General features: G+C 39.0%; 4 protein-coding genes across 5 annotated transcripts in view; 2 read left to right on the plus strand and 2 right to left on the minus strand.

Moving 5' to 3' along the window:
* LOC104739490 (putative UDP-glucuronate:xylan alpha-glucuronosyltransferase 5) lies at positions 5,678-8,429 on the plus strand. Its single transcript, XM_010459866.2, has 3 exons — positions 5,678-6,733; positions 7,204-7,664; positions 7,836-8,429. Exons 1-3 carry the CDS (start codon positions 5,965-5,967, stop codon positions 8,319-8,321), a joined length of 1,716 nt encoding a protein of 571 aa, XP_010458168.1. The 5' UTR covers positions 5,678-5,964; the 3' UTR covers positions 8,322-8,429.
* Positions 8,520-12,926, plus strand: LOC104743190 (mitogen-activated protein kinase kinase kinase ANP1-like). Of its 2 annotated transcripts, none has more exons than XM_019236033.1 (17): positions 8,520-8,877; positions 9,029-9,070; positions 9,175-9,240; positions 9,351-9,461; positions 9,546-9,626; positions 9,697-9,774; positions 9,912-9,994; positions 10,136-10,217; positions 10,306-10,406; positions 10,517-10,556; positions 10,640-10,699; positions 10,783-10,835; positions 10,920-11,154; positions 11,262-11,432; positions 11,526-11,878; positions 12,241-12,311; positions 12,642-12,926. In XM_019236033.1, exons 1-17 carry the CDS (start codon positions 8,767-8,769, stop codon positions 12,734-12,736), a joined length of 1,833 nt encoding a protein of 610 aa, XP_019091578.1. In that variant the 5' UTR covers positions 8,520-8,766; the 3' UTR covers positions 12,737-12,926. The 2 variants fall into 2 exon arrangements, with proteins under 2 accessions (XP_019091578.1, XP_019091579.1); XM_019236034.1 differs by having other exon boundaries at positions 10,935-11,154.
* Positions 12,964-17,053, minus strand: LOC104739491 (mannosylglycoprotein endo-beta-mannosidase). Its single transcript, XM_010459867.2, has 11 exons — positions 16,905-17,053; positions 16,579-16,717; positions 16,208-16,432; positions 16,039-16,097; positions 15,898-15,946; positions 15,563-15,793; positions 15,297-15,466; positions 15,007-15,211; positions 14,284-14,928; positions 13,917-14,144; positions 12,964-13,792 (listed from the first exon to the last, which is right to left on the minus strand). Exons 1-11 carry the CDS (start codon positions 17,051-17,053, stop codon positions 13,058-13,060), a joined length of 2,835 nt encoding a protein of 944 aa, XP_010458169.1. The 3' UTR covers positions 12,964-13,057.
* LOC104739492 (sucrose nonfermenting 4-like protein) overlaps positions 17,909-22,261 on the minus strand; it is a 5,658-nt gene continuing 1,305 nt past the window's right edge. Inside the window, exons 2-13 of the mRNA XM_010459868.2 lie at positions 22,137-22,224; positions 21,500-21,676; positions 21,093-21,215; positions 20,911-20,970; positions 20,630-20,719; positions 20,044-20,178; positions 19,737-19,881; positions 19,340-19,513; positions 18,854-18,917; positions 18,702-18,771; positions 18,383-18,500; positions 17,909-18,280 (exon numbers count right to left, since the gene is read on the minus strand). Of these exons, the coding sequence (XP_010458170.1) occupies positions 18,186-18,280; positions 18,383-18,500; positions 18,702-18,771; positions 18,854-18,917; positions 19,340-19,513; positions 19,737-19,881; positions 20,044-20,178; positions 20,630-20,719; positions 20,911-20,970; positions 21,093-21,215; positions 21,500-21,676; positions 22,137-22,224 (1,339 nt within the window). The 3' untranslated portion in view covers positions 17,909-18,185. The remainder of the gene's footprint in view (positions 18,281-18,382; positions 18,501-18,701; positions 18,772-18,853; positions 18,918-19,339; positions 19,514-19,736; positions 19,882-20,043; positions 20,179-20,629; positions 20,720-20,910; positions 20,971-21,092; positions 21,216-21,499; positions 21,677-22,136; positions 22,225-22,261) is intronic.

Consider the following 22,261-nt stretch of genomic DNA (forward strand, 5'->3'; position numbering starts at 1 on the left):
TATATTTCAGTAGTACCGGACTACTTGATATACATGTTTTGTTCAACATGCATATTCAACCCATACCTAACAATAATCAGCTTATAGCTATTGACATTAGATTAATTAACCGACTAACAATAAATCATTGAAATACGATTTGAATGATTATGTTCCCGTTATGGAAAATTCACGTACCCAACAAAATATGTTATTAAAGCATAAAAAATACAACTACTAGCTACATTGAAAAAGATGTTATTAAAGCATAAAAAAAATATGAAGAGGCCAAAAAGAAAAAAGAAAAAAAACTCAATGGCAAACTTATAACTACTACTCTTTTGTTTAATGTTTGTTTGATCGCTATTTAAATAACACAACAATCATAAGCTTGATCACCAAACTGTGTTGAGAAATTAATCGGTTTAATATTGGGTTAAAGTATAATTGGTATCTTGTAAATACACAATTTATAAATTAACCACAAATATATAAGCCAACTAAATAAAACACTCTTATATTTATTTGTAAATCACTCACAATACAAAGTTTATAACTTATAGTAAAAACACTCAAATCTCACACCACTCGTTATTTTTCCAAACCTCACACACTCTCTTATTTATATGTTGCTTAGTATTGCAACTTCTCTTTATTATATTGGATGCTATGGGATGATTTGCTCTCGCTTGATCTCTCTCTATTTATAGGAAGCTTGCAGCCCACTTTTGTTGACAAACATAACAACCACCACTTCTTATTTCAACAATAGAAGCACCGTCCTATTTAATTACCTTCTCTTTTTGACTTTCAGTAAATCTTTGTAGCACATGTGAAAGTGATGATGAATTACTTTTAACACTCCCCCTCATTATCAACTTTCCTTGTGCGTGTAGTCATTCCAAGTAACATTCGAAATCCGATAACCTTAGATGCAGATAAGCTTTTTGTAAAGATGTCTGCAACCTGATCTTGTGTCTTGATTGGTTTCATGACAATATCTCCTTGAAGTACCTTTTCTCGCAAGAAATGATAATGTACCTCCACATGTTTTGTTCGAGCATGAAAAACAGGATTTTCGGCTAAACGAACTGCTGACAGGTTGTCACAGTGTAATGGAACTCCATCTTCTATCGGTTGGTTTAAATCTTTCATGAGTTGAGTCAACCAAGCACATTCTTGTGTTGCCATTGCTCCTGCTCTATATTCTGCTTCTGTGGTTGAAAGAGAAACGGTAGGTTGTCTCTTACTGCACCATGATATAGCTCCAGAACCAAGGTTAAATACATATCCAGTAGTTGACCTCCGAGTGTCATGATCTCCAGCATAGTCAGCATCGCAATAACCATTGAGCTTACTTTGTACTCCTTTCTTGTAAAGGAGTCCCCAATCAATCGTGCCTTTGATATATCTCAAGATTCTTTTAACTGCTTCAAGGTGTGGTTTCTTCGGTTTCTGCATGAACCTGCTAACAACGCCTACAGCGAAAGTTATGTCGGGTCTAGAAAGAGTAAGATAGATAAGACTACCTACGATTTGTCGATACATTGTTGTATCATCCAAGTCTTTTCCATCATAGGCACACAACTTCAAATTTGGCTCCATTGGTGTAGTGATTGGTTTACACTCAGCTAACCCAAACTTCTGAATGAGATCTCTTGCATATTTCTGTTGACCAAGAAATATGCCGTCTTTTGTTCTTTCAACTTCCAATCCTAGGAAGTGATTTAATTCACCAAGTTCTTTCATTTGAAATCGAACAAACAAGTTTTCCCTTGTCCTTTGAATCTCGCCCGTGTCATCTCCGGTGATGATTATATCATCGACATATACAAGAATAATTGATAATTTTTCTCCTTGAATCTTCACGAACAGACTCGAATCTGATGGGGCAACATGATAACCACTTTGGACTAAAAACTCCGCAATCTTCCCGTACCATGCTCTAGGCGCCTGCTTTAAACCATACAAAGCCTTCTTTAATTTGCACACATACTCTGGTTTTTCGTGATTTACGAATCCTTGGGGTTGATCAATATAAATTTCACGATCAAGTTCTCCATTTAGAAAAGCGTTCTTCACATCCATCTGCCATAAATTCCATGACTTACTTGCGGCTAGTGCTAGTAGCACACGAACTGTGGTTATCTTTGCCACTGGACTAAATGTCTCATCATAGTCTATACCATACTCTTGAGAAAATCCACGTACAACTAATCGGGCCTTGTATCGTTCGATTGTACCGTCTGGAAGAGTTTTCAGCTTGTAAACCCATTTGCAGGATATTGGTTTAACACCTTCCGGTTTAGGCACTAAATTCCAAGTTTGATTTTGTTTTAGTGCCAAAATTTCTTCTTCCATAGCTTTTCTCCATTCTGGATTCCTTGACGCTTCTTCGAATGTAGTTGGCTCTTTAACTTCAGCATACGCAGCATTTATGTACTTTGGATTTTTACGTCTTTCTCTTATAGACCTTCGTAGTTGAGGTTGTACTGGCTCCACTTGTTGTTCTTCTTGTTGAGTGGTCTCCACTTCATTTGGTGTTTCATGAACACCTGTTTTCCAAGGGCTTCTTGACTTGGATCCAACGTTCGATTGAGGTGACGGTAACTGTTCTTCTGTGTCTTCATTGCCAGGAGACGATTCTAGTTGTAACTTCGTTTGTAATTTTTCTTGCAACTCATGCGTATCTGGTAAAGCTACCTTGTTTGCCCACCACGAAGATGCCTCATCGAATACAACATTTCGTGAGACATATATCTTGTTTGTATTGGGATCACAACATCTCCAGCCTTTCTTTTGTTCGTCGTATCCCACAAAAATGCAGCGAATGGCCTTCTTGTCAAATTTACTGCGATCTTCATCGGCAATAAAAACATAGCACACACATCCAAATACTCGAAAGTAACTGACCGTTGGTTTCACATCATATAACTTCTGAAATGGTGAAACAAACTCCAATCTTGGTTGTGGCAGCCTATTGGTGATATAAACACCCGTCTTCATGCATTCTGCCCAAAATCTTGTATCAACGTTCTTAGCGTGCAGAAGACTTCGACAAATTTCTGCGAGGTGGCGATTCTTTCTTTCGGCTACTCCATTTTGTTGTGGAGTTTTTGCACAAGTGAGTTGTCTCCGAATATTAACCTCCTTAAGGTAGTTGTTAAACTCGTTTGAAGTGTATTCTCCTCCATTATCAGTGCGTAGGCACTTGATCGTTTTACCGAGCTCACGTTCTACTGTGGTCTTGAATTCTTTAAATTTTTCTAAAGCCTCATCTTTATGCTTTAGAAAATAAACCCATACGTATCTTGAAAAATCATCAATAAAGGTTATCAAATATTGATAACCACGTGTTGATGGTTGTTTGATTTTTCCCAGCAAATCTGAATGAACCAGCTCCAACGGCTCCTTAGCTTTAAAATTTGAATCCTTGTAAGGCAATTGATGTGCCTTACCATATTGGCATCCTGCGCACACAATCTCATGGTTCATCTCAAGTTGTGGGAGTCCCTTCAACATCGACTTCTGCATCATAATCTTTAATTTGCTGTAATTGACATGTCCGAGTCGTGCATGCCACAAGTCGCCAGTGTCACTTCTCCTCGTTTTTTCAACATAGGCTTCTTCTGCTGACATCACATAAATAGCCCTCATTTTTGGTCCTTCTATGAACGGTGTGCCAATAATTTTTAATTCTCGATACACCTTCACATCTTCTGGACCAAACAGTACGTAGTTGCCTGCACTTGTGAGTTGGGGTACGGATAACAGGTTCTTCTTCATTCCTGGGACATGGTAAACATTTCGAAGTTGAATTTCTTCATGTCCATTCTTTTGTGGTAGATTTGTCTCACCAACATGGGCTATTGGCAATTGTGTGTTATCAGCTGTTATAATAACACGATCTCCATTGTATTTTGTGATGTTCACTAATTTTGACACATCTCCTGTCATATGATTTGAACACCCAGAGTCAACGATCCAATCATTTTTGTAGTCGACTGAGTGATCGCATACAGCGGTGAGTGCAAATTCTTTTATTGAGTCTTCCTCTCTTCCATCATCAAGATCCACTTCCTCCGCAAAGAAAGAAGTTTCAAACTCCCAATCTTCTTCTCCATGTCCTTCATTCTTTGAACTTGTGGCAGCATTTCCTTCAACTTTCTTTGACCAACAATTTCTTGCATAATGTCCCTTCTTGCCACAATGGTAACATGCATCACTTTCATTATTATTTTGTTGCCATCGATTCTGACCACCTTGATTATTTTGAGCTCCTCGAGCTCCCCCTGATTGGAAACTTCTCTCATGGTTTCCTTGAGCATCTCGTTCTTGTCCGTTGAATCTCCCGGTACCACGTCCGCGTCCTCGACCGCGACCTCGACCACGTCCTCGACCACGACCATAACCATAACCTTGGTCATTTCTCTTATTGGTGAATAAAGCTGTCTCTTCACCATTGGTTGGTCGGCTAAGTGTGGGTTTATCTAGATCCTCCTCATTCATTAGCAAATTCTCTAGATCTGCTAAAGTTGGCTCGGTAGCCCAGCCCCGAGTTGCCGTAATAATACTCTTGTATTCTGGCTTCAGACCATGAATGATAATTCTTTTCATTCTTGTCTGAGTAATAGAATTTTCAGGATCTAGTTTAGAAATCTCATCACAAAGAGACTTCACTTTTGAAAAATATTGACTCACGGTCATATTCTTCTGGGAGATAGACAAAAGCTCATTCTCAAGCCTTTGTAATTTTGCGTCATTCTTCTTCGCAAAGATTGCCGTCAATATGTCCCAAGCTTCTTTTGGTGTTCGGGCATCTTTAATCCGTTGTAGAAAATCTTCTTCTACAGCCACGGTTAAAGCATACATGGCTTTACCAGCCTTGACCTTCCACTTCTTTAAGGCGTCATGATCACTCGTTGGTCTTTGAGGTGCAGCATCTTGTCGTACCGGTGTTGAGGTTGAGGTGTCGGAAGTTGTATCTGTGCTTCTTGCTTCTCTTGGTGGTGTCGTCTCAGCTCCGTTAACGATATCCCATAAATCTTGTCCGAGCAAATAAAACTTCATGCGAGTACTCCATGACCCATAATTGTTGTTATTGAGCTTCTCAATAGAGGTAGTAAAATCCGTCATGATTTTACCAAAAGCTTCCAAATAACAACTAAACAAATATATATTAGAGTTGGTCGGATCGACTTCGCTCTGATACCAAATGTTGAGAAATTAATCGGTTTAATATTGGGTTAAAGTATAATTGGTATCTTGTAAATACACAATTTATAAATTAACCACAAATATATAAGCCAACTAAATAAAACACTCTTATATTTATTTGTAAATCACTCACAATACAAAGTTTATAACTTATAGTAAAAACACTCAAATCTCACACCACTCGTTATTTTTCCAAACCTCACACACTCTCTTATTTATATGTTGCTTAGTATTGCAACTTCTCTTTATTATATTGGATGCTATGGGATGATTTGCTCTCGCTTGATCTCTCTCTATTTATAGGAAGCTTGCAGCCCACTTTTGTTGACAAACATAACAACCACCACTTCTTATTTCAACAATAGAAGCACCGTCCTATTTAATTACCTTCTCTTTTTGACTTTCAGTAAATCTTTGTAGCACATGTGAAAGTGATGATGAATTACTTTTAACAAACTGATATATCCGAAATATTGTTAAATTATAATTTATATAACACAGCACAAGCGCCAAACTTGCGTATGTAAGTTTATTACACAATTATTCGTAGACTCACCTAACGAATTGACTTGGACGCCAACGTGCCTCCATGCATCTCAAGACCCTTCTTCTTCTGCTCCCAATCATACACCTACGAATTCGCACATATACGTGCATGTATCTTATCTATGAGATTATGAATTCCACAGACACGTTAATTACATGTAAATAGATTCAGATATCGCTAAGAGCATAGAAGAGAGAGAGAGACAGAGTTGGGGAAAAAAGATGGGGGCGAAAAACCAAAGTTCGAGCAGGAGATTTTTTATTTTTTATCTTATAGTAATATCATTGTCGTTTTTGGGTTTGCTCTTAAACTTCAAACCTCTGTTTCTGCTCAATCCCATGATCAGTTCTCCTTCGTTAGTTGAGATTCGCTATTCTTTGCCGGAGCCGATTAACCGGAAGGTCCGTAACCCGAGATGGCTCCGACTCATCAGAAACTATCTTCCGGATCAGAAAAAGATCCGAGTGGGTCTTCTCAACATCGCCGAGAACGAGCGAGAGAGCTACGAGGCAAGGGGGACGTCGATCTTGGAGAATATACACGTGTCGCTCGATCCTCTTCTGAAGAATCTGACGTGGAAAAGTTTGTTCCCGGTATGGATCGACGAGGATCACACGTGGCACACGCCTATTTGTCCGAAAGTCCCTCTCCCGAAGACGGAAGGTCCTGACGCTGACGTGGACGTCGTCGTTGTCAAAGTGCCGTGCGACGGTTTCTCGGAGAAGAGAGGGTTGAGAGACGTTTTCAGGCTACAGGTAAATCTGGCGGCAGCGAATCTTGCGGTCGAGAGTGGTTCGAGGGATGTTGATCGGACGGTGTACGTTGTCTTCGTCGGGTCATGTGGACCTATGCATGAGATCTTTAGGTGTGATGAGCGCGTGAGGCGCGTGGGTGAATATTGGGTGTATAGGCCTGATCTGAAGAGGTTGAAGCAAAAGCTTCTCATGCCTCTTGGTTCTTGTCAGATTTCTCCCCCGCTTCCTCAACCAGGTTATTTCATTCATTCGTCTTTGTACTTTCCATACGTCTTTTTTTTTTTTTTCGTAAGACAGTATTTATTTATTGTCACATGACATAATGCATTAGTTAAAAGAAAATCCAACAAATCAATTGATGTTTTTATAGATTAAAAGCAGTAAAATTATTAAAGAAATTCAAACAGACAACCAATAACATTCTTTGTCCAACGTTCCCAATATAATTAAAAACTTTATCTTAATACGGATAGAGACTACAAAAATTATAGACTTCCAAATCCATATGATTATAGCTATATTAATACATCTTTAATTTGATATGTAAAGTGCTATAGGAAGCAATCTTCAACAACTAATATTTATTACCTTTAAGTCTCATCTAAATTCAGATCGGTGATCCTTATACCAAATCTTCCTCTTTTCTTTTTACTGTCTTTGCTTTTCAACTAAATAACTAGTTTACTCATTCGTTGTTATATATAGGTCAAGAAGCATGGATACAAGGCAAGAACAAAAGTCTCACATCCAAAACTACATTATCATCATTTCCTGCCCAACGTGTTGCTTACGTGACGTTACTACACTCATCGGAGGTCTACGTATGCGGGGCAATAGCATTAGCACAAAGCATAAGGCAATCTGGATCAACTAAGGACATGATACTCCTCCACGATGACTCCATAACCAAGAGTTCTCTCATTGGCCTAAGGCTCGCTGGCTGGAAACTACGGCGAGTGGAGAGAATTCGTAGTCCTTTTTCCAAGAAGCGTTCTTACAATGAGTGGAACTACAGTAAGCTACGTGTGTGGCAAGTAACAGATTACGATAAGCTAGTGTTCATAGATGCAGACTTCATCATCGTCAAGAACATTGATTACCTTTTCTTCTATCCTCAACTTTCGGCTGCTGGCAATAACAAATTCTTGTTCAACTCAGGAGTCATGGTAATGCATCTACATAACAAGTTCATATAAACCAATGAGCTACGTTTAGATTTAGCTCAATCCATCGCTTACAAAGTAGGGTCATTAATGTTTTTCTGTGGAGCTAATGTGTTGTGTAAAAATTTCATCGTTATTTGCCACATTTATCTAAGAAACCATGGTTTTGTTCAGGTTCTGGAGCCATCAGCTTGTCTGTTCGAGGATTTGATGCTGAAAGCATTCAAGATAGAGTCATACAACGGGGGAGACCAAGGATTCCTGAACGAATATTTTGTGTGGTGGCATAGGTTATCAAAACGTTTGAACACGATGAAGTACTTCGGTGATGAAAGCAGGCATAATGATAAAGCACGGCACCTCCCAGAGAATCTAGAGGGGATACACTACTTGGGACTAAAACCGTGGCTATGTTACAGAGACTACGATTGCAACTGGGACTTGAAAACAAGGCGTGTGTTTGCAAGCGAGTCGGTGCATGAGAGATGGTGGAAAGTGTACGACAAGATGCCCAAGAAGTTGAAAGGTTATTGTGGTTTGAATCTTAAGATGGAGAAGAACATTGAGAGGTGGAGAAAAATGGCTAAGCTCAATGGCTTCCCTGAACGACATTGGAAAATTAGAGTAAGAGATCCTAGGAAGAAGAACCTTCTAATCTAATCCAATGAAAAGAAGAAGAGTAAAAACACAACAATTAAACAAACTGGTTTCTTTTATTCAAAAACACACACTTTTTTTTGTTTTTGTTGACGTAGAGTTTTCAGATTATGACGTAATATATTAAAAGATTTGGAAATAGTGACATAATTTTAATTAAAAGTCATATTTTCTGAATTCAAAAAAAAAATATAATATCGGAAGCCTTTTTCCCTCACACTCACTCGTGGTTCATCTTCTTCCCCAAATTTACGATTTGCTTCGGCTCCGTTCGTCGATCTATTGATTTCCGTTTTACCGCCGAAGAAGATAAACCAGGAGAATCAGCCTCCGTTTTCCGGTCTTCTCTCGGATCAGATCACTTTCCTGCATCCGCAAATCGAAGCATCTTACCAAACCCTTCTCCTCGTCGCCTCCTCCTACTACTACTACTACTACCACCGTCGATATGGCGCCTCCGATTTTATGGAGGAAAGGTCAGTTAATTGGCCGCGGCGCCTTCGGTACTGTGTACATGGGTATGAATCTTGACTCCGGGGAGCTTCTCGCCGTTAAACAGGTGATTTAGGGTTTATTAATTGATTTTAAGCTAATTGGGGACTTATTGGTTCAATCTCAGATCCGCGATAGAACTATCAAAATCTTCGTGCTAATTTGTATCTGCTCTAAATCTCTACTGATAGCTTCAGAATTTTTTTTGTTCTACTTAGGTTCTGATTGCAGCCAATTGTGCTTCCAAGGAAAAAACTCAGGTTTGTAAACAACACAATCGAATCCAAATCTATTTATGATTTATATAACCCATTAATGGTTTTATTCATGAATTTTGTTTTCTGTGTTTTTGGTGTTTAAGTAGGCTCATATTCAGGAGCTTGAAGAAGAAGTTAAGCTTCTCAAAAATCTCTCCCATCCAAATATAGTTGTAAGTATCTTCGTGGCTATTGTCTTCTTCTCCAGTTCATATGGATCCATCCAGCACTTCCTTATTGTGTTATCTAACTTAGGAATTTTATTTTTTTGCTTGGGGATTAGAGATATTTGGGTACAGTGAGGGAAGATGACACCTTAAATATCCTTCTCGAGTTTGTTCCTGGTGGATCTATATCATCGCTCTTGGAGAAATTTGGACCTTTTCCTGAATCAGTAAGTCATGCTTCGATTTTTTTTCTTTCTTTTCGATCTCTTAGTATGTTTGCGGTTCTTAAATGTTGAGAATGGTTGAATTAGGTTGTTCGGACATACACGAGGCAGCTGCTATTAGGGTTGGAGTACCTGCACAATCATGCAATTATGCATAGAGACATTAAGGTAGCAATTATTTTTCCTCATACCATCTTGAGTCCTTGACCATGAAATTCTATATTTCATCTGTTCTCAGGGGTCGAATATCCTTGTGGATAACAAAGGATGCATTAAACTTGCTGATTTTGGTGCATCTAAACAAGTTGCTGAGTTGGTAAGTCAGATAATTTGTTTTCTACAACTTCTATTGCAGGAAGCGTTATGTTCTGTGTATACTCTTATTTATCAGATGGTCTAGTATAACAACATATTCTTCATAGTGATTCAATGTTGATATAATTTCATCTATAGGCTACGATTACTGGTGCAAAATCTATGAAAGGGACACCATATTGGATGGCTCCGGAAGTTATTCTTCAAACTGGACATAGCTTGTAAGCACCCTAGCCTTCTCGTAAATACAAAAATTGATGTTTTGTAACTAATATCTCAAACACCTCTGGGCTGTGGCTAGTATTGATAGTTCTGGTTTCCATAATTTGGATTTCTTACAAACCTGTGGCTATTATTTACAGCTCTGCTGATATATGGAGCGTAGGCTGTACAGTTATTGAAATGGTGACTGGGAAGGCTCCTTGGAGTCAGCAGTACAAAGAGGTAAAGTGTTTTGTATTCCAGGTGATATTTTTTGTGGGGAATTTATCTTTTTAATTACTGATGGACATACTTTTTTATTTTATTTCAGGTTGCTGCTATCTTCTTCATTGGAACAACAAAATCACATCCTCCAATACCTGATGCCCTCTCCTCGGATGCAAAAGATTTTCTGCTCAAGTGTCTGCAGGAGTAAGCTGCTTTTCTTCAGAAACATTAGTTTGGAACTTTTATTAGTAACTTCCTTCACTACTATTGTGTCTTTTCTTTGGAATTGCTGAATCATTGACCCGTCTTAACAGGGTACCAAATCTGCGGCCAACCGCATCTGAGCTACTTAAGGTGAACTATAAACAGTTTTAGTGATTCCTACATATCAAATTGGGAAGTTATGATAAAAATTCCTGATTTTGTTCTATTTGCAGCATCCTTTTGTTACGGGGAAACACAAGGAATCTGCTTCTACTGATCTTGGTTCTGTCATGGTGGGTGCATGTTGACCATCTTATGAATTTCATATAACTTTTTCTTGAAGCCATCTTTAATGATTATTATTGTTATTTTCCAGAACAATGCTAGTACTTCACTACCGCCGTTACAGATAAATAACACTCAGTGCACGTAAGTTCTGAAAATGTGGTTGAAACCAAAATTACTAAGATGAATTTGTGGGTAATATGAAATACTTTGACGGTTTATCATCAGCTTCCTTTGTTTCAGTCCAGATTCTACATGCGACGATGTAGGTGACATGTGTAACTTTGGCAGTTTGAATTATTCACTTGTATGTCCTGTGAAATCAATCCAAAACAAAAATTTATGGCAACAAAATGAGAATGGAGGTGATGAAGACGATATGTGTTTGATTGATGATGATAATTTCTTGACATTTGATGGAGAAACGAGGCCTACCCTTGAAAACAATAGTGATCTGAAGAAGGTAAGCATATATACGATTTCTCATTTAGATATCTAATGACCTATTCGAGTCTCAACTCTTGTTTGGATCATGTTTGTAAGCATCACTTATTCATTCTATGTGGACAGAGCTGTGATGCCATAAGTGATATGTCCATTGCTTTGAAGTCCAAATTTGATGAAAGTCCTGGTAATGGAGAGAAAGAGACTACAATGAGCATGGAATGTGACCAACCTTCATACTCAGAGGATGATGATGAGCTAGCAGAGTCAAAAATTAAAGCTTTCTTAGATGAGAAGGTGCTTCATGCACATTATACTACATTTTTCATTTGTCCTCAATTCATTTGTACATAAAACACTAACATGGCAGTGAAACTATATCTCCCTTAGGCGGCAGATCTAAAGAAGTTACAGACGCCTCTTTATGAAGAATACTACAATAGTTTGATCACATGTACTCCCAGCTGTATGGAGAGTAATTTAAGTAACAGTAAAAGAGAGGATGCTGCTCGTGGTTTCCTGAAACTGCCTCCAAAAAGTAGGTCACCGAGTCGGGGTCCTCGTGGTGGTTCACCTTCGAGGACAACAGACGCAACTAGTTGTTCCAAGAGTCCAGGAAGTGGTGGTAGTCGTGAATTGAATATTAACAATGGAGATGATGAAGCTTCACAGGACGGTGTATCAGCTCGGTTCACTAATTGGAGCGGTCTTGTTGTTGATACTGAACAAGAATCAAGCCAGAGGTTAGTCGCTCAAGAGTTAATTCGGTTTGGGATTTAGATATTTCCTTTGACTCCTCTTAGGCACTCGGTAGGAATCAAGGAGCCAGAACAAATTCCCATTCATGCTTGTCTGAAGCTATGATAACCCTGAAAATTGTTGCATTTTGGGTTTTTACACGAAAGCTTACTTTATTTTTGAGAAAAGTAATCACCAATGCGTCCAACCATGTAGAGTTAGATTCCAAAGCTACCATCCTGCTCTTTAAAATTCAGCCTAGCCATTGGCCAGCAATAGTTTCAAATTTTCACCTAGTCTAGGATCTTAGTCTAGGCTTCTTTTTTTATTCATTCATCTCTTAAATTTGCTGGATTTGGCTTTGCAGTGTTGCTCTTTCAGAGATAGAGATGAAGTGGAAGGAAGAGCTTGATCAAGAACTGGAAAGAAAGCGACAAGGTAAGTCATTTTTATGACATTCATGATTGTACACTGCACGTTTCCTGTGGTCTTGACGATTCTAGATCAATAAATAAAACTATTTGATGATAATCATGGTAGCTTGCTTTGTTGTTGCTGTCATTCACATTCACTCTTATTAATCTTTTATGTTAAGCTGCATTTTTTTATTATTAATTAAAGGCACCAGTGAAACATTACTTTTTGGAATGTGTTTGCATTAACCACTGTTAACATGCCGTGATGTAATGTTGAGAAACAGGACAGCAGTATTAACTTTGTGTAAGCTTGATAAATCAAATCGTTGACTTGTAGTATCTGTTGTTGCAGAGATCATGCGCCAAGCGGGTTTGGGATCATCCCCAAGAGACAGAGGCTTGAGCCGACAGAGAGAGAAGTCGAGGTTTGCATCTCCAGGAAAATGACATGTACAATAATCTCCTTGTCTCTCATGCAAGACTTGCCAGAAACGGGTAGAGAAGTCGTAATCTCCGGATTTTGATTTTTGATTGCTCAACTAGTAAATATATATGTAACTCATATTTTGCTGTGATGATGAAAAGTAGACACGAAGTTTGGTCTGAATATATGGTTCTGAGCTGGTTGTTGAAGGTATATAGATGTGTGTAATGCGAGTGTAGGGTGCATATTTAAGTTCGCTACAAATGGTAAAGCCTCTGCGTATCATTTATTCGAAGGTTCGAGATTACAGGTAGTTATATTACAAACACGAAACATAACTTGTCTCAACCAAAAACACTAAACCCATCAGGGTAGTTCCAGCCCTGAAGCATAACACGAGGAGACTTCTTCATGCCTGTAGGAGTTGCAAATGAGATCTTCAAAGACATTGATTCACCTGGAACTAGTGAGAAATAGTTGTCCGAGTAATGTACTGGCAAAATTCTCGTGTCTTGTTTCTCTGTCTCTGCATTGTGGACAGAGAAACGAAGGAAGAAAGCAACCCCTGAATCAGATCCCTCCATTTCCACCACTTTCAAAGCACGGTTGCTATCTGCAGAAACAACACATCTACTAAAGAGCTTCTGGAGCAACCCCAGATTGCGCTTTCCGTCTTCTTGAGCTACGTTTTTGGCTAAGCCAGCTCTAGATGTGTTATGGACATTGATCTCCAGCTCATATTTTGGACCAACCAGAACTGCATTGCAAGTGATTTTGAGAGGTATTTGCTTCTTTCTGTATGGTTCCAAGAGTGTGTAATCCTGCCCAGGCAGATGAAGCCAGTAGAAGTTCCGGGATATAACCGTTTTGTCTGAGACATTGTACAGTTTAAGCAGAAGAAAGTACACTGGCTTTGCGCTTTCTGATTTTGGGTACTTGAATTCCGAAATTTGCATAACTTTCTTTGGCGGTGCGGAGACTATCTTAAACACTTCCGAGTATGGGCACTTCCCGTTTAGGTCCCATACTGATGCCTCTATCGCGACATCCGACAGCTCTTTAGAGGTCGTGTTTACAACCTGTGGGGGTCAAAGTACATCATGCATTATTTACTTCTTTCACTTCTTCTTTAAGACTCTTAAACTATTGAGAACTTCATTCACAGCAACTGCCAGAGAAAGGTTTATAGGGAATCATACTGACCTCAACAAAGTAACTTGCCAGGTTTAATTGGACATGGACTGGCTCTGCAGCGGAACGGCAGCCATAGAAACTGGCTGTTTGATCGAGAAGATGATCATAGAACTGACCTCTGAGACCAGTCCATGGATTTTGGTTCTTCCAGATCAAGACACCCGTGTATTTTGTCCACATTCGTGAACTCCAGCCCTCGAATAGAGCTCTGTACTGAATGTAGTTTACCAGTTGAGCCTGTTACAGAGGAGAAAACAAGTCAGAATATGTCACTAATGATCTCAAGTTTCTTTCACCAACCACAAAGTTAAGGGGAAAAACATCAGGGTAAGCCCAACACCAGCAAAGGCTAAAATGGTTAAGATCCCAAATATACCTTCAAGCAGAAGTCATCGAGATTCTCCGGAGTACCGTACATCAGAATCTGGTCATGAACTTTTCCAGGCTTAGAATATGGAATGTACTTGTGGTAATCCCACATTCGGTTTGGTACTTCTTCAACAAACCCGTCCAAACCCTTTTTAAACAGAGGAATCTCCCAACCTTCCGGAGGCATTGTCGCTCTTATCGTAGCTGCAACTGGCATTCCAACCGAACCAATCTCCGGATTGAACCCATACTTGTAATATGTATCTTTAAAAAAATCTTCAGGGTATTGAATCTCGTAAGGGCCGTCAGTGAAGTTTCCCTTACCATCTGCAAATCCGTCCCACATAGATCCTTGAATATAAACTCTAGTACCGTCAAGATAAACACTAGGATCCGAATCCTCGTCTGATAACATATGGGTTTTAAAATAAGGGTGAAGCCTAAGGTCTTGCTTTAGAGCCTCATTTATGTCTTTTGGCGGAACTTGTTCGTTTCCACCCACCCAAAGAGCTAGGCTTGGATGGTTTCTCAAAAGTTTGACAGTATCACGAGCACAGAAGAGGAATAAGTCATGGTCTAGTGGTCCGTTCGGATTTGATACTGGATCACCTCTTCCATCAACATCTCCCGTGATCCAAAACTCTTGCCAGACCTGAGAATTGGATAAACTTTAGGAATGGTGATGAATTTTGAAGCCGAATGATAGCGAACAACACTTCTTGACTCATACCAGCAAACCGTAGATATCACAAAAGTGATAAAAATCTGGCCTTTCAGCCAACCCACCGCCCCAGCAACGGATCATGTTCATGTTCATATCTGCATGGAACTTTATATCGGTTCTATAACGTTCTTTAGAGAGCCGTAACAACCCATCAGATAGTATCCAATTGCCACCACGAATGAAGATCGGCTCTCCGTTTATCTTGAACAGCCTGGAAAATTTCGCAAAGGAGATACAGAGCCTCTACAAAGTTATTCTACCCATAGCAAACTGAGACTAAAATATATAGAGCTTACCTTCCACCAGTGGCACTATCGATAACACTCTCTATCTTACGGAATCCAAATGGCTGCATCCAGGAATCAGATTCCCCAAATTCTTTCACAACAACAGTGATCAAGATGTCATAAAGGTTTTGCTTTCCCATCCCGTTGGGCCACCACAATTCAGGTTTATAGAAAAAGAGCTGGTACATCACTATCTCATTAGTTTATCTGATAAATAATACTACCATCATAGATCTCCAGTGGTCAGATCAGAGCCCAGAAAGTACCAAACTCACCGGTTTAAAAGTGTGCTGAATATGTCCTTGAGCTGGAATCAAAACATTCTCTGTCTGAAGATGCTCTACTAAACAAACACCGTTTTCGAGTTCAGCTGTGATTTGAATATTTACAGAACAGTCAGCAATCCATGTGCTTTTGTTTTCCAGTTCAGCAGTCACATGCAAGTAAGCCCTCTTGTAATGGTCAAAGAAGGTTGAGACCAAATGGGGATCAATTATTCTTACAGGCTGCAAACAAAACATCCAATAGGAGCATGATTATAAACGATCCAAAGTTTGCTCCATGGAGAAGATATCATCTCTAGAAAACAATGTAAACCAGATAAACTAACCCCGGTAACAGAGATTGACACTTCATCCCATATGCCAGTATTCCGGTCCCTTGAAGACATTATCAACGTCATCAGTGAGAATGCCTATAACCATCCGATAAGGCTCAAAATCTTCTAACGAAAAGGAAGTGAAAACATTACCTTATTGGACAAATCCAGTCCCAACCTTCCACATACTGAGCAGCTACATCTTTTCCAATCTGTCATGGACATTGGTTATAGTGTTTGCAATTAGCAAGAATTGAACAAAGCAAAGAAAAAAACAATGACAGGACCCCGTTTCCACAGAGAGAGAAAGAGAGAGGTGTACCTCGTGATCACCACCTTGCCCTCCCTTGGGAGGGATAGTCCCGGGATGATCTGGGGGATGAACAATAACAGCAAGTGAATTGTTTTCAGAATGCAGGATATCAGTAACGTCAAGTGTATGTCTGCGAAACATCCCTTTGGGAAGCACTGTCTTGTGGCCGTTGACATACACTTCCGCAGAGTAGTTGATGGCACGAAAATTAAGATGCACGTATTGATTCCGCAACTGCAAAAAAAAACATCAAGCAATAGACCCCAATAAATGATAACAGAATGAAGAATATATAATAAGAAATCATACTTTTTAAGCTGAAATAGATAAGAAAAGCGAAATAGCAATATTGTCAAATGAGGTAAGCAGTGATCTCTCACCCTTTTACATTGGAAGTTAGTGAAGAACCAGAAGGTGTAATAGTCCCTCCCGGAATCAGCAATATCCGTGATAGCTTCATTCTCGAGTCCATAGAATGGGTCTGGAACAGCTTTGTTCTTCACCAGTGTCCCCAAAACACTGTCACATTATATATATCAGCAAAATCATCGTTCATGCATGAAACAAGAAGAGGCGATTCCGTTTGAAGACAAAATCCTAAACTTATATTTCGGAGTTGACTGAGATCACTTTACTTTACTATAATAATTAAATTTAAAAAAAAATATATATATATAAAAAAGAGGAAAGGGAAAGATTAATTTACGTTCCGGGTACGACGGCTTCCATCCAGCGAGAAGCGGGACCGAGAGCAGGACGATTGGTGGTAGTGAGCTGGACGCCGTCGACATCGACCTCCGTGGATCTCGCCGCTAGCCAGCCGGAATCTAACACCGTCTTCCCGATCTCCGCCATTACACTTTTTTCTGAAGTTGCTATGTTTGTTTTCAGGACAATTTCTTCAGTCAGAATAAAAAAAAAAAAGACAGACACTTGGTGGGTTGACGACGACTGTCTCTTCCAAGTCAAGTTTTTGGGAAAAGAAAACGTAACTTATGGATAAGCCAAACTTTATACTAATAGTAATAACATTTTTTTTCATGTCATTTATTACGTCATCGATTATTCGGAGCCTTTATTAGTGGATCTAATTGGAGCGATTACTAGACCCCCTGTCTGGCCATCCTTCAAGTTTCAGTCTACGCAAATTTCAAGTATGTTGAGAAACTCTTTGGATTGGAAATTCTTTTTGGAAGAAAGGAGCTCAAATCTCGCTACTCACTTGATAGCAAAAAGTGTCACGAGAGAGGATCGCCGTCAATCGTACGTAGCTACGGGTTACCCTTCTTGGCTTGCTCAGTTGTTTGATTCGGAAAAAACAAATGCTTCTTGAGCGGGGTCTTTTTGGACGGCTATTTTGTGTTTACTCAAGGCTTCAATTATTTGCTTGTAATCTTTGATACTTCATCTATTATAATATAAATCAATTCAGTGAAAAAAAAAAAAAAAAGGGGGTTAATTTATGCAACTGGATCACTTTGGCTCAACAGTTAACATGACGTTTCCACTCGACAACCATCCCTGACTTGCTTGCTATTGTACTTCAGATTATGATTGCAACCATTCTAATCATTATTTGTATAGAGTCGAGCTTATTCTCTGGTGAGAGTTAATATATCTGTCAATCGTTATCTGCTAAGCTTCTCCCTCTCATGCTGTTGCTTTTATAATAGATAGATGAAGCGAAATACTCAACATAAAGACAGAGGGAAGAAAAAAGCTGAGAGAAGCTACTAGTAAAAGATTCCCGTAGTAGCCAATATCTTCACAAGAATGGAAACCCGTTCAACTAAAACAACAAAAATAATAATAAGAAGAAGAAAACAATGATGAAGAGGTTCGTAGATAATTTACAAATTCCTTGCATGATGAAAAATAAGATGATGCAAATTGTTGGGGGTAGTTTGATTGAGGAAATGAGGTAAAAAAAAAGAAAAAGATAAAGAAAAAAAGAGTTTTGAGGAGGTTGTTTTTGCTGTGGTGGGAGTCAAAGACCGAGCAGGAATTGGAAAACATCGCTCAATGATATGATACCTTCAACACGTTTGCTCCCTGCTTCCACTATCACCAGCCTCCTTACACCTGTTTTGTTTGTTATACACACACAATCCTCTCATCTGATGTTCGTTTGGAGAAACAAAACTGACAGACTCTTAATGGGAGAGAGAGAGAGAGAGATTGTACCTGGATTTGCCAACCGCTCCATCACTTTCACAAGAGAATCCGAGCGCAAGCACATGTGACATCTCTGCCCGTTGAAGATTCCATATGGCGGACTCGCATCCTGCCCCAACTGCAGCGCCTGAAACCACAAACACATTCTCCATTTTATTATAACATTTTATCTTTTTCCCATTCTTCTAATTATGTATAAATAAATTAGAAAGGAGGAGACATTTCCAATGATAGATAGACAGGTTAGAACGACTTCTTAAGTAAACTCGTAAAAAGAAAAGCTTGATGAGATACAGAACGCGCTTTCGTTTTATGATGAGAGGCTTACCTGGTGAACCGTCATGTCGTCAAGATGAATCTGTGCGTATGCCTTATCTTTAGCCAGAGCAGTTATATCACTACACCATTACAAATATCATCAGATCAGAGGACACAAAAAATTGGAATGCATAAGACCTATCGTGTCGATTAGAGATTTACCTTCGAGAGTATATGTCAATAAGCGAGTCATTGTCATCCACTACCGGAATTGAACTAACTTCAGCTGTAATAACCAGAAGAAAACCCGAGATATATATAAAGCACGACTTTTTCATTCATTTCCATACATAAGGAAACAGAGAAAGGTTATCGAATGCAATGCACCACGAGATATATATATGCTTTATGTTTCACAATAATTTTTCCATGTTCTAAAACCTGGTTAGTTTACTCACGTTGTAACAATTATAATAGTGGTCGTAACATCTATAGCTGGTTATTTGGTCTGTATTGATTTTGATCGATATGATGCTCTGTTAAACAACTTTGACTAGACAGGTCAAAGAAACCCATGTGTTCAGCTACTTGGTGATATTACCATCTATGATGAAATTTTTCACTGAGATGTAGAGGTTAGTCTCAAGTTGCAGATGAGATGGATGAGCTTTGAATAATATATTAGTGAAAAGGAGCAAAGAGTACTACCTTGAACTAATAAGGAGAGCGCAGAACCCAACGAGGCGTGTGGTCTCAATGTAGCGAGAGCTTTGCTACTTGATTCTCCGATTCTAGGGACCCAAGTACCCAGGGGAATTGAACAAATGGGTTGCTGAAGGATTGGTAAAGAGCTAGACGAATGTCTAAAGTATCTGCATATACCTGGAAAATAATGTTTAATTTAGAGTCAACAGGAAAACTGAAGTTTGGACAGTCAATTGCAGCTATAGTCTCTAATTCCCATCCCTTCACAGAATTTGGAGAAATGAAGAAGTAGGAAAATTTCGGCATATGGCAATATCATATGCACGTCATAAACTAAAAAGTTTGTATGTCAAATTTGGCGCGCTTATCAGTGTCTTATTCACAAACGAAGGCACCTTACATTTTAATATGCCTGATAGCGAAGCAAGATGCAGTAACTGCGGATATGAACCATCCTGCAAGGACGAATATATAACCGGAACGGCTGCAACCTTGTTTTGCAAAATTTTCAGGGCAACGTCTTTCAGATTATCATAGGGTCCAACCTGATAGCCATTTATAAAACATTAATAATAGCAAGAGAGTAAACTACTAGAATTTTTACTGTAACATGCAATAGAAATGTATAGGACAAGGCTATGTTCAGAGGATAGGCAAACAGAAGCGAACCCTTAAGAAAGTCAATAATGCAACTGTGAAAATCACACCTGAACAAGTGGCCTAGGATATGGTCTCCCACTTCCATCATATTGTCGGCTAATATGAGCCTTCCCCTCTTTCCAGGCTGCTATTGTGTGCGTCTCAAGCTCTTCCTCTGTCAGGTTTGATCCATGAGTTCCCAGCTGCATTTTCACAAGTTTGTTATTACCATGCAAGAGTGAAATTTCATACTGAGAAAGCTAGTAGAAAATCTGCAGATATATCACACCAGGTAACATACTTAGAAACTAGGTAATTCTATTATAGTTCTGCAAATTAAATCACAAGTTTAGACAAGGAACATAAATATTTGTGCGCCCCACACTAGTATAATTATCCCCCCCACACGTCCTACTCAGCATGGATAATTCTGGTTCAATACTCGGCATGTCTTAAAAAGGCTCGGTAGAAAGAAACCAATATCCTTAGGAAGATGAGTTTAAACTGCAAAAGATGCATTGATATCTCAAATGAAACACAAGCCCACCGGAAGCCAAAAAACAATATGGGATAGTAGCAGGAACTAACGGAAAGCAAGAACTCATGTAACTCAAAGAAATGCTCTAGAAAAGAACAGTTTGTAGAGAAGCCAACCTCTCTCAGTATTAGAATGAAGTCTAGTGGACCAAGAACTCCAACAAATTGGCCTTTACCAAAGTCCCAAAGAGGAGCCAAAGGGATTCCCTGAAAGCATCTGGAATTAGCCAAAAACAGAAAGCCAGACAAGCTATAGTTCGTTTAATTTCCACGTCCTTCCCTTTTCAGGTTTGGATACAACTATATTAGAATGTTTACAGTGACTGTGAGAGACAGAGAGATGAACATCCCAAAGAGAACAGAAGCTGACACAAGGATAATTGGAAAATAGAGCATACCTGCTCATACAGTATATGGAATGCTTGCTTCACTGGTAAATTAACATCCAATGCAATAACCTGTAAAATTTCCGATCACCTTAGACAATTTCCGAGAAAGAAGCCAGAAGTCATATCGATATCTATAGGACATGAAGACAGAAATCATCAATAATCAGGCAATAGAGAAAAAAAATTCATACCTTGCCCGATTCAGGGAGCAGCTCATATGCAGTACGGGTTGATAATAAAACAGATATACGGTGACGAGAGACCTCCAATTCAGCCCCTGACATCCTAGGGATAGTTTCCTGGGATGAATCAGCCTACAATATAATCACCAAATAAAAGCAGTCAGAAACTCAATTTGAGTGTAGTCTCAGAGACAATTTAATGGAACTTAATGATTCCCGCTTTACACATCATTAAAAAAATGGTCTAAATCAATCATACTGAGACTAAGGACGAACAGTTAAAATAATACTCTGATGAATACCAACCACAGGTTAAAGTTACAAGACACCAAACTAGAAGCAACGCAGGAAACCAAAACAATCAATAAGCAAGGATAAACATTGCATATTGGAAAAGAAAGGGTCAGATTCCTTACTGTTCGCACGAAGACATCATCCACATCCATATTTGACCGGCCGAGTGTCTCTGGGCTAAAACCAGTAGGAACCATATCTGGTCCAGTTATAAATATTGTATTCACTACTCCACCATTTCCGCTTACGAACGGTTGGTGCTCATCGTGCCGCCATTCCCCATCAACAAAAAACTTATACTGCATGAGAATAACATAACTGAATGTAACATTAGTGGCTTCTTAAGTATCTTATGTTGTAATAATTACAGCTATGTTAACTGTAGTACATCCAAGTGCAAAAAAACGAATTTTACACTCTGTAGCCTTTATATAAAAAGAAGTGATTTAGCTATCAATACAACATGAAGAACCCAAAATTTAAGTTTTTCTAGAGTTTTTTAGTAATGTTGATGGTGATGTAAAAAGCAAAAAATTGATCAATTAGCCAGGGAAATTCGAATTTTTCTAGCGAAAATTGCACAGCTATGACAGAGGTATATAAGATTCTCATGCATATTGCATAGGTTAAGCATCCAGAGACTGAATACAACAGTAACATGGACATCGGAAAAGCACAATTAAGGACATAAATGCTCCTGCGGGGATTAATTCACAAAGAATTTGTCATGAAAAAGGTCTCCAGTACAAGATTATTAACCTGATGATATCCAGGCGTCAAGTTGCAAATGACTTGAAAAACAGTAGGACAGCCCTCAAGCGGTGACAATGGCACATGTTCTGTCCACCTGCTCACATGCCCATTTCAGAAATCAGTCCATGGAG

This window comes from Camelina sativa, chromosome 14 (genome assembly GCF_000633955.1).
Source record: "Camelina sativa cultivar DH55 chromosome 14, Cs, whole genome shotgun sequence".
NCBI lineage: Eukaryota > Viridiplantae > Streptophyta > Magnoliopsida > Brassicales > Brassicaceae > Camelina > Camelina sativa.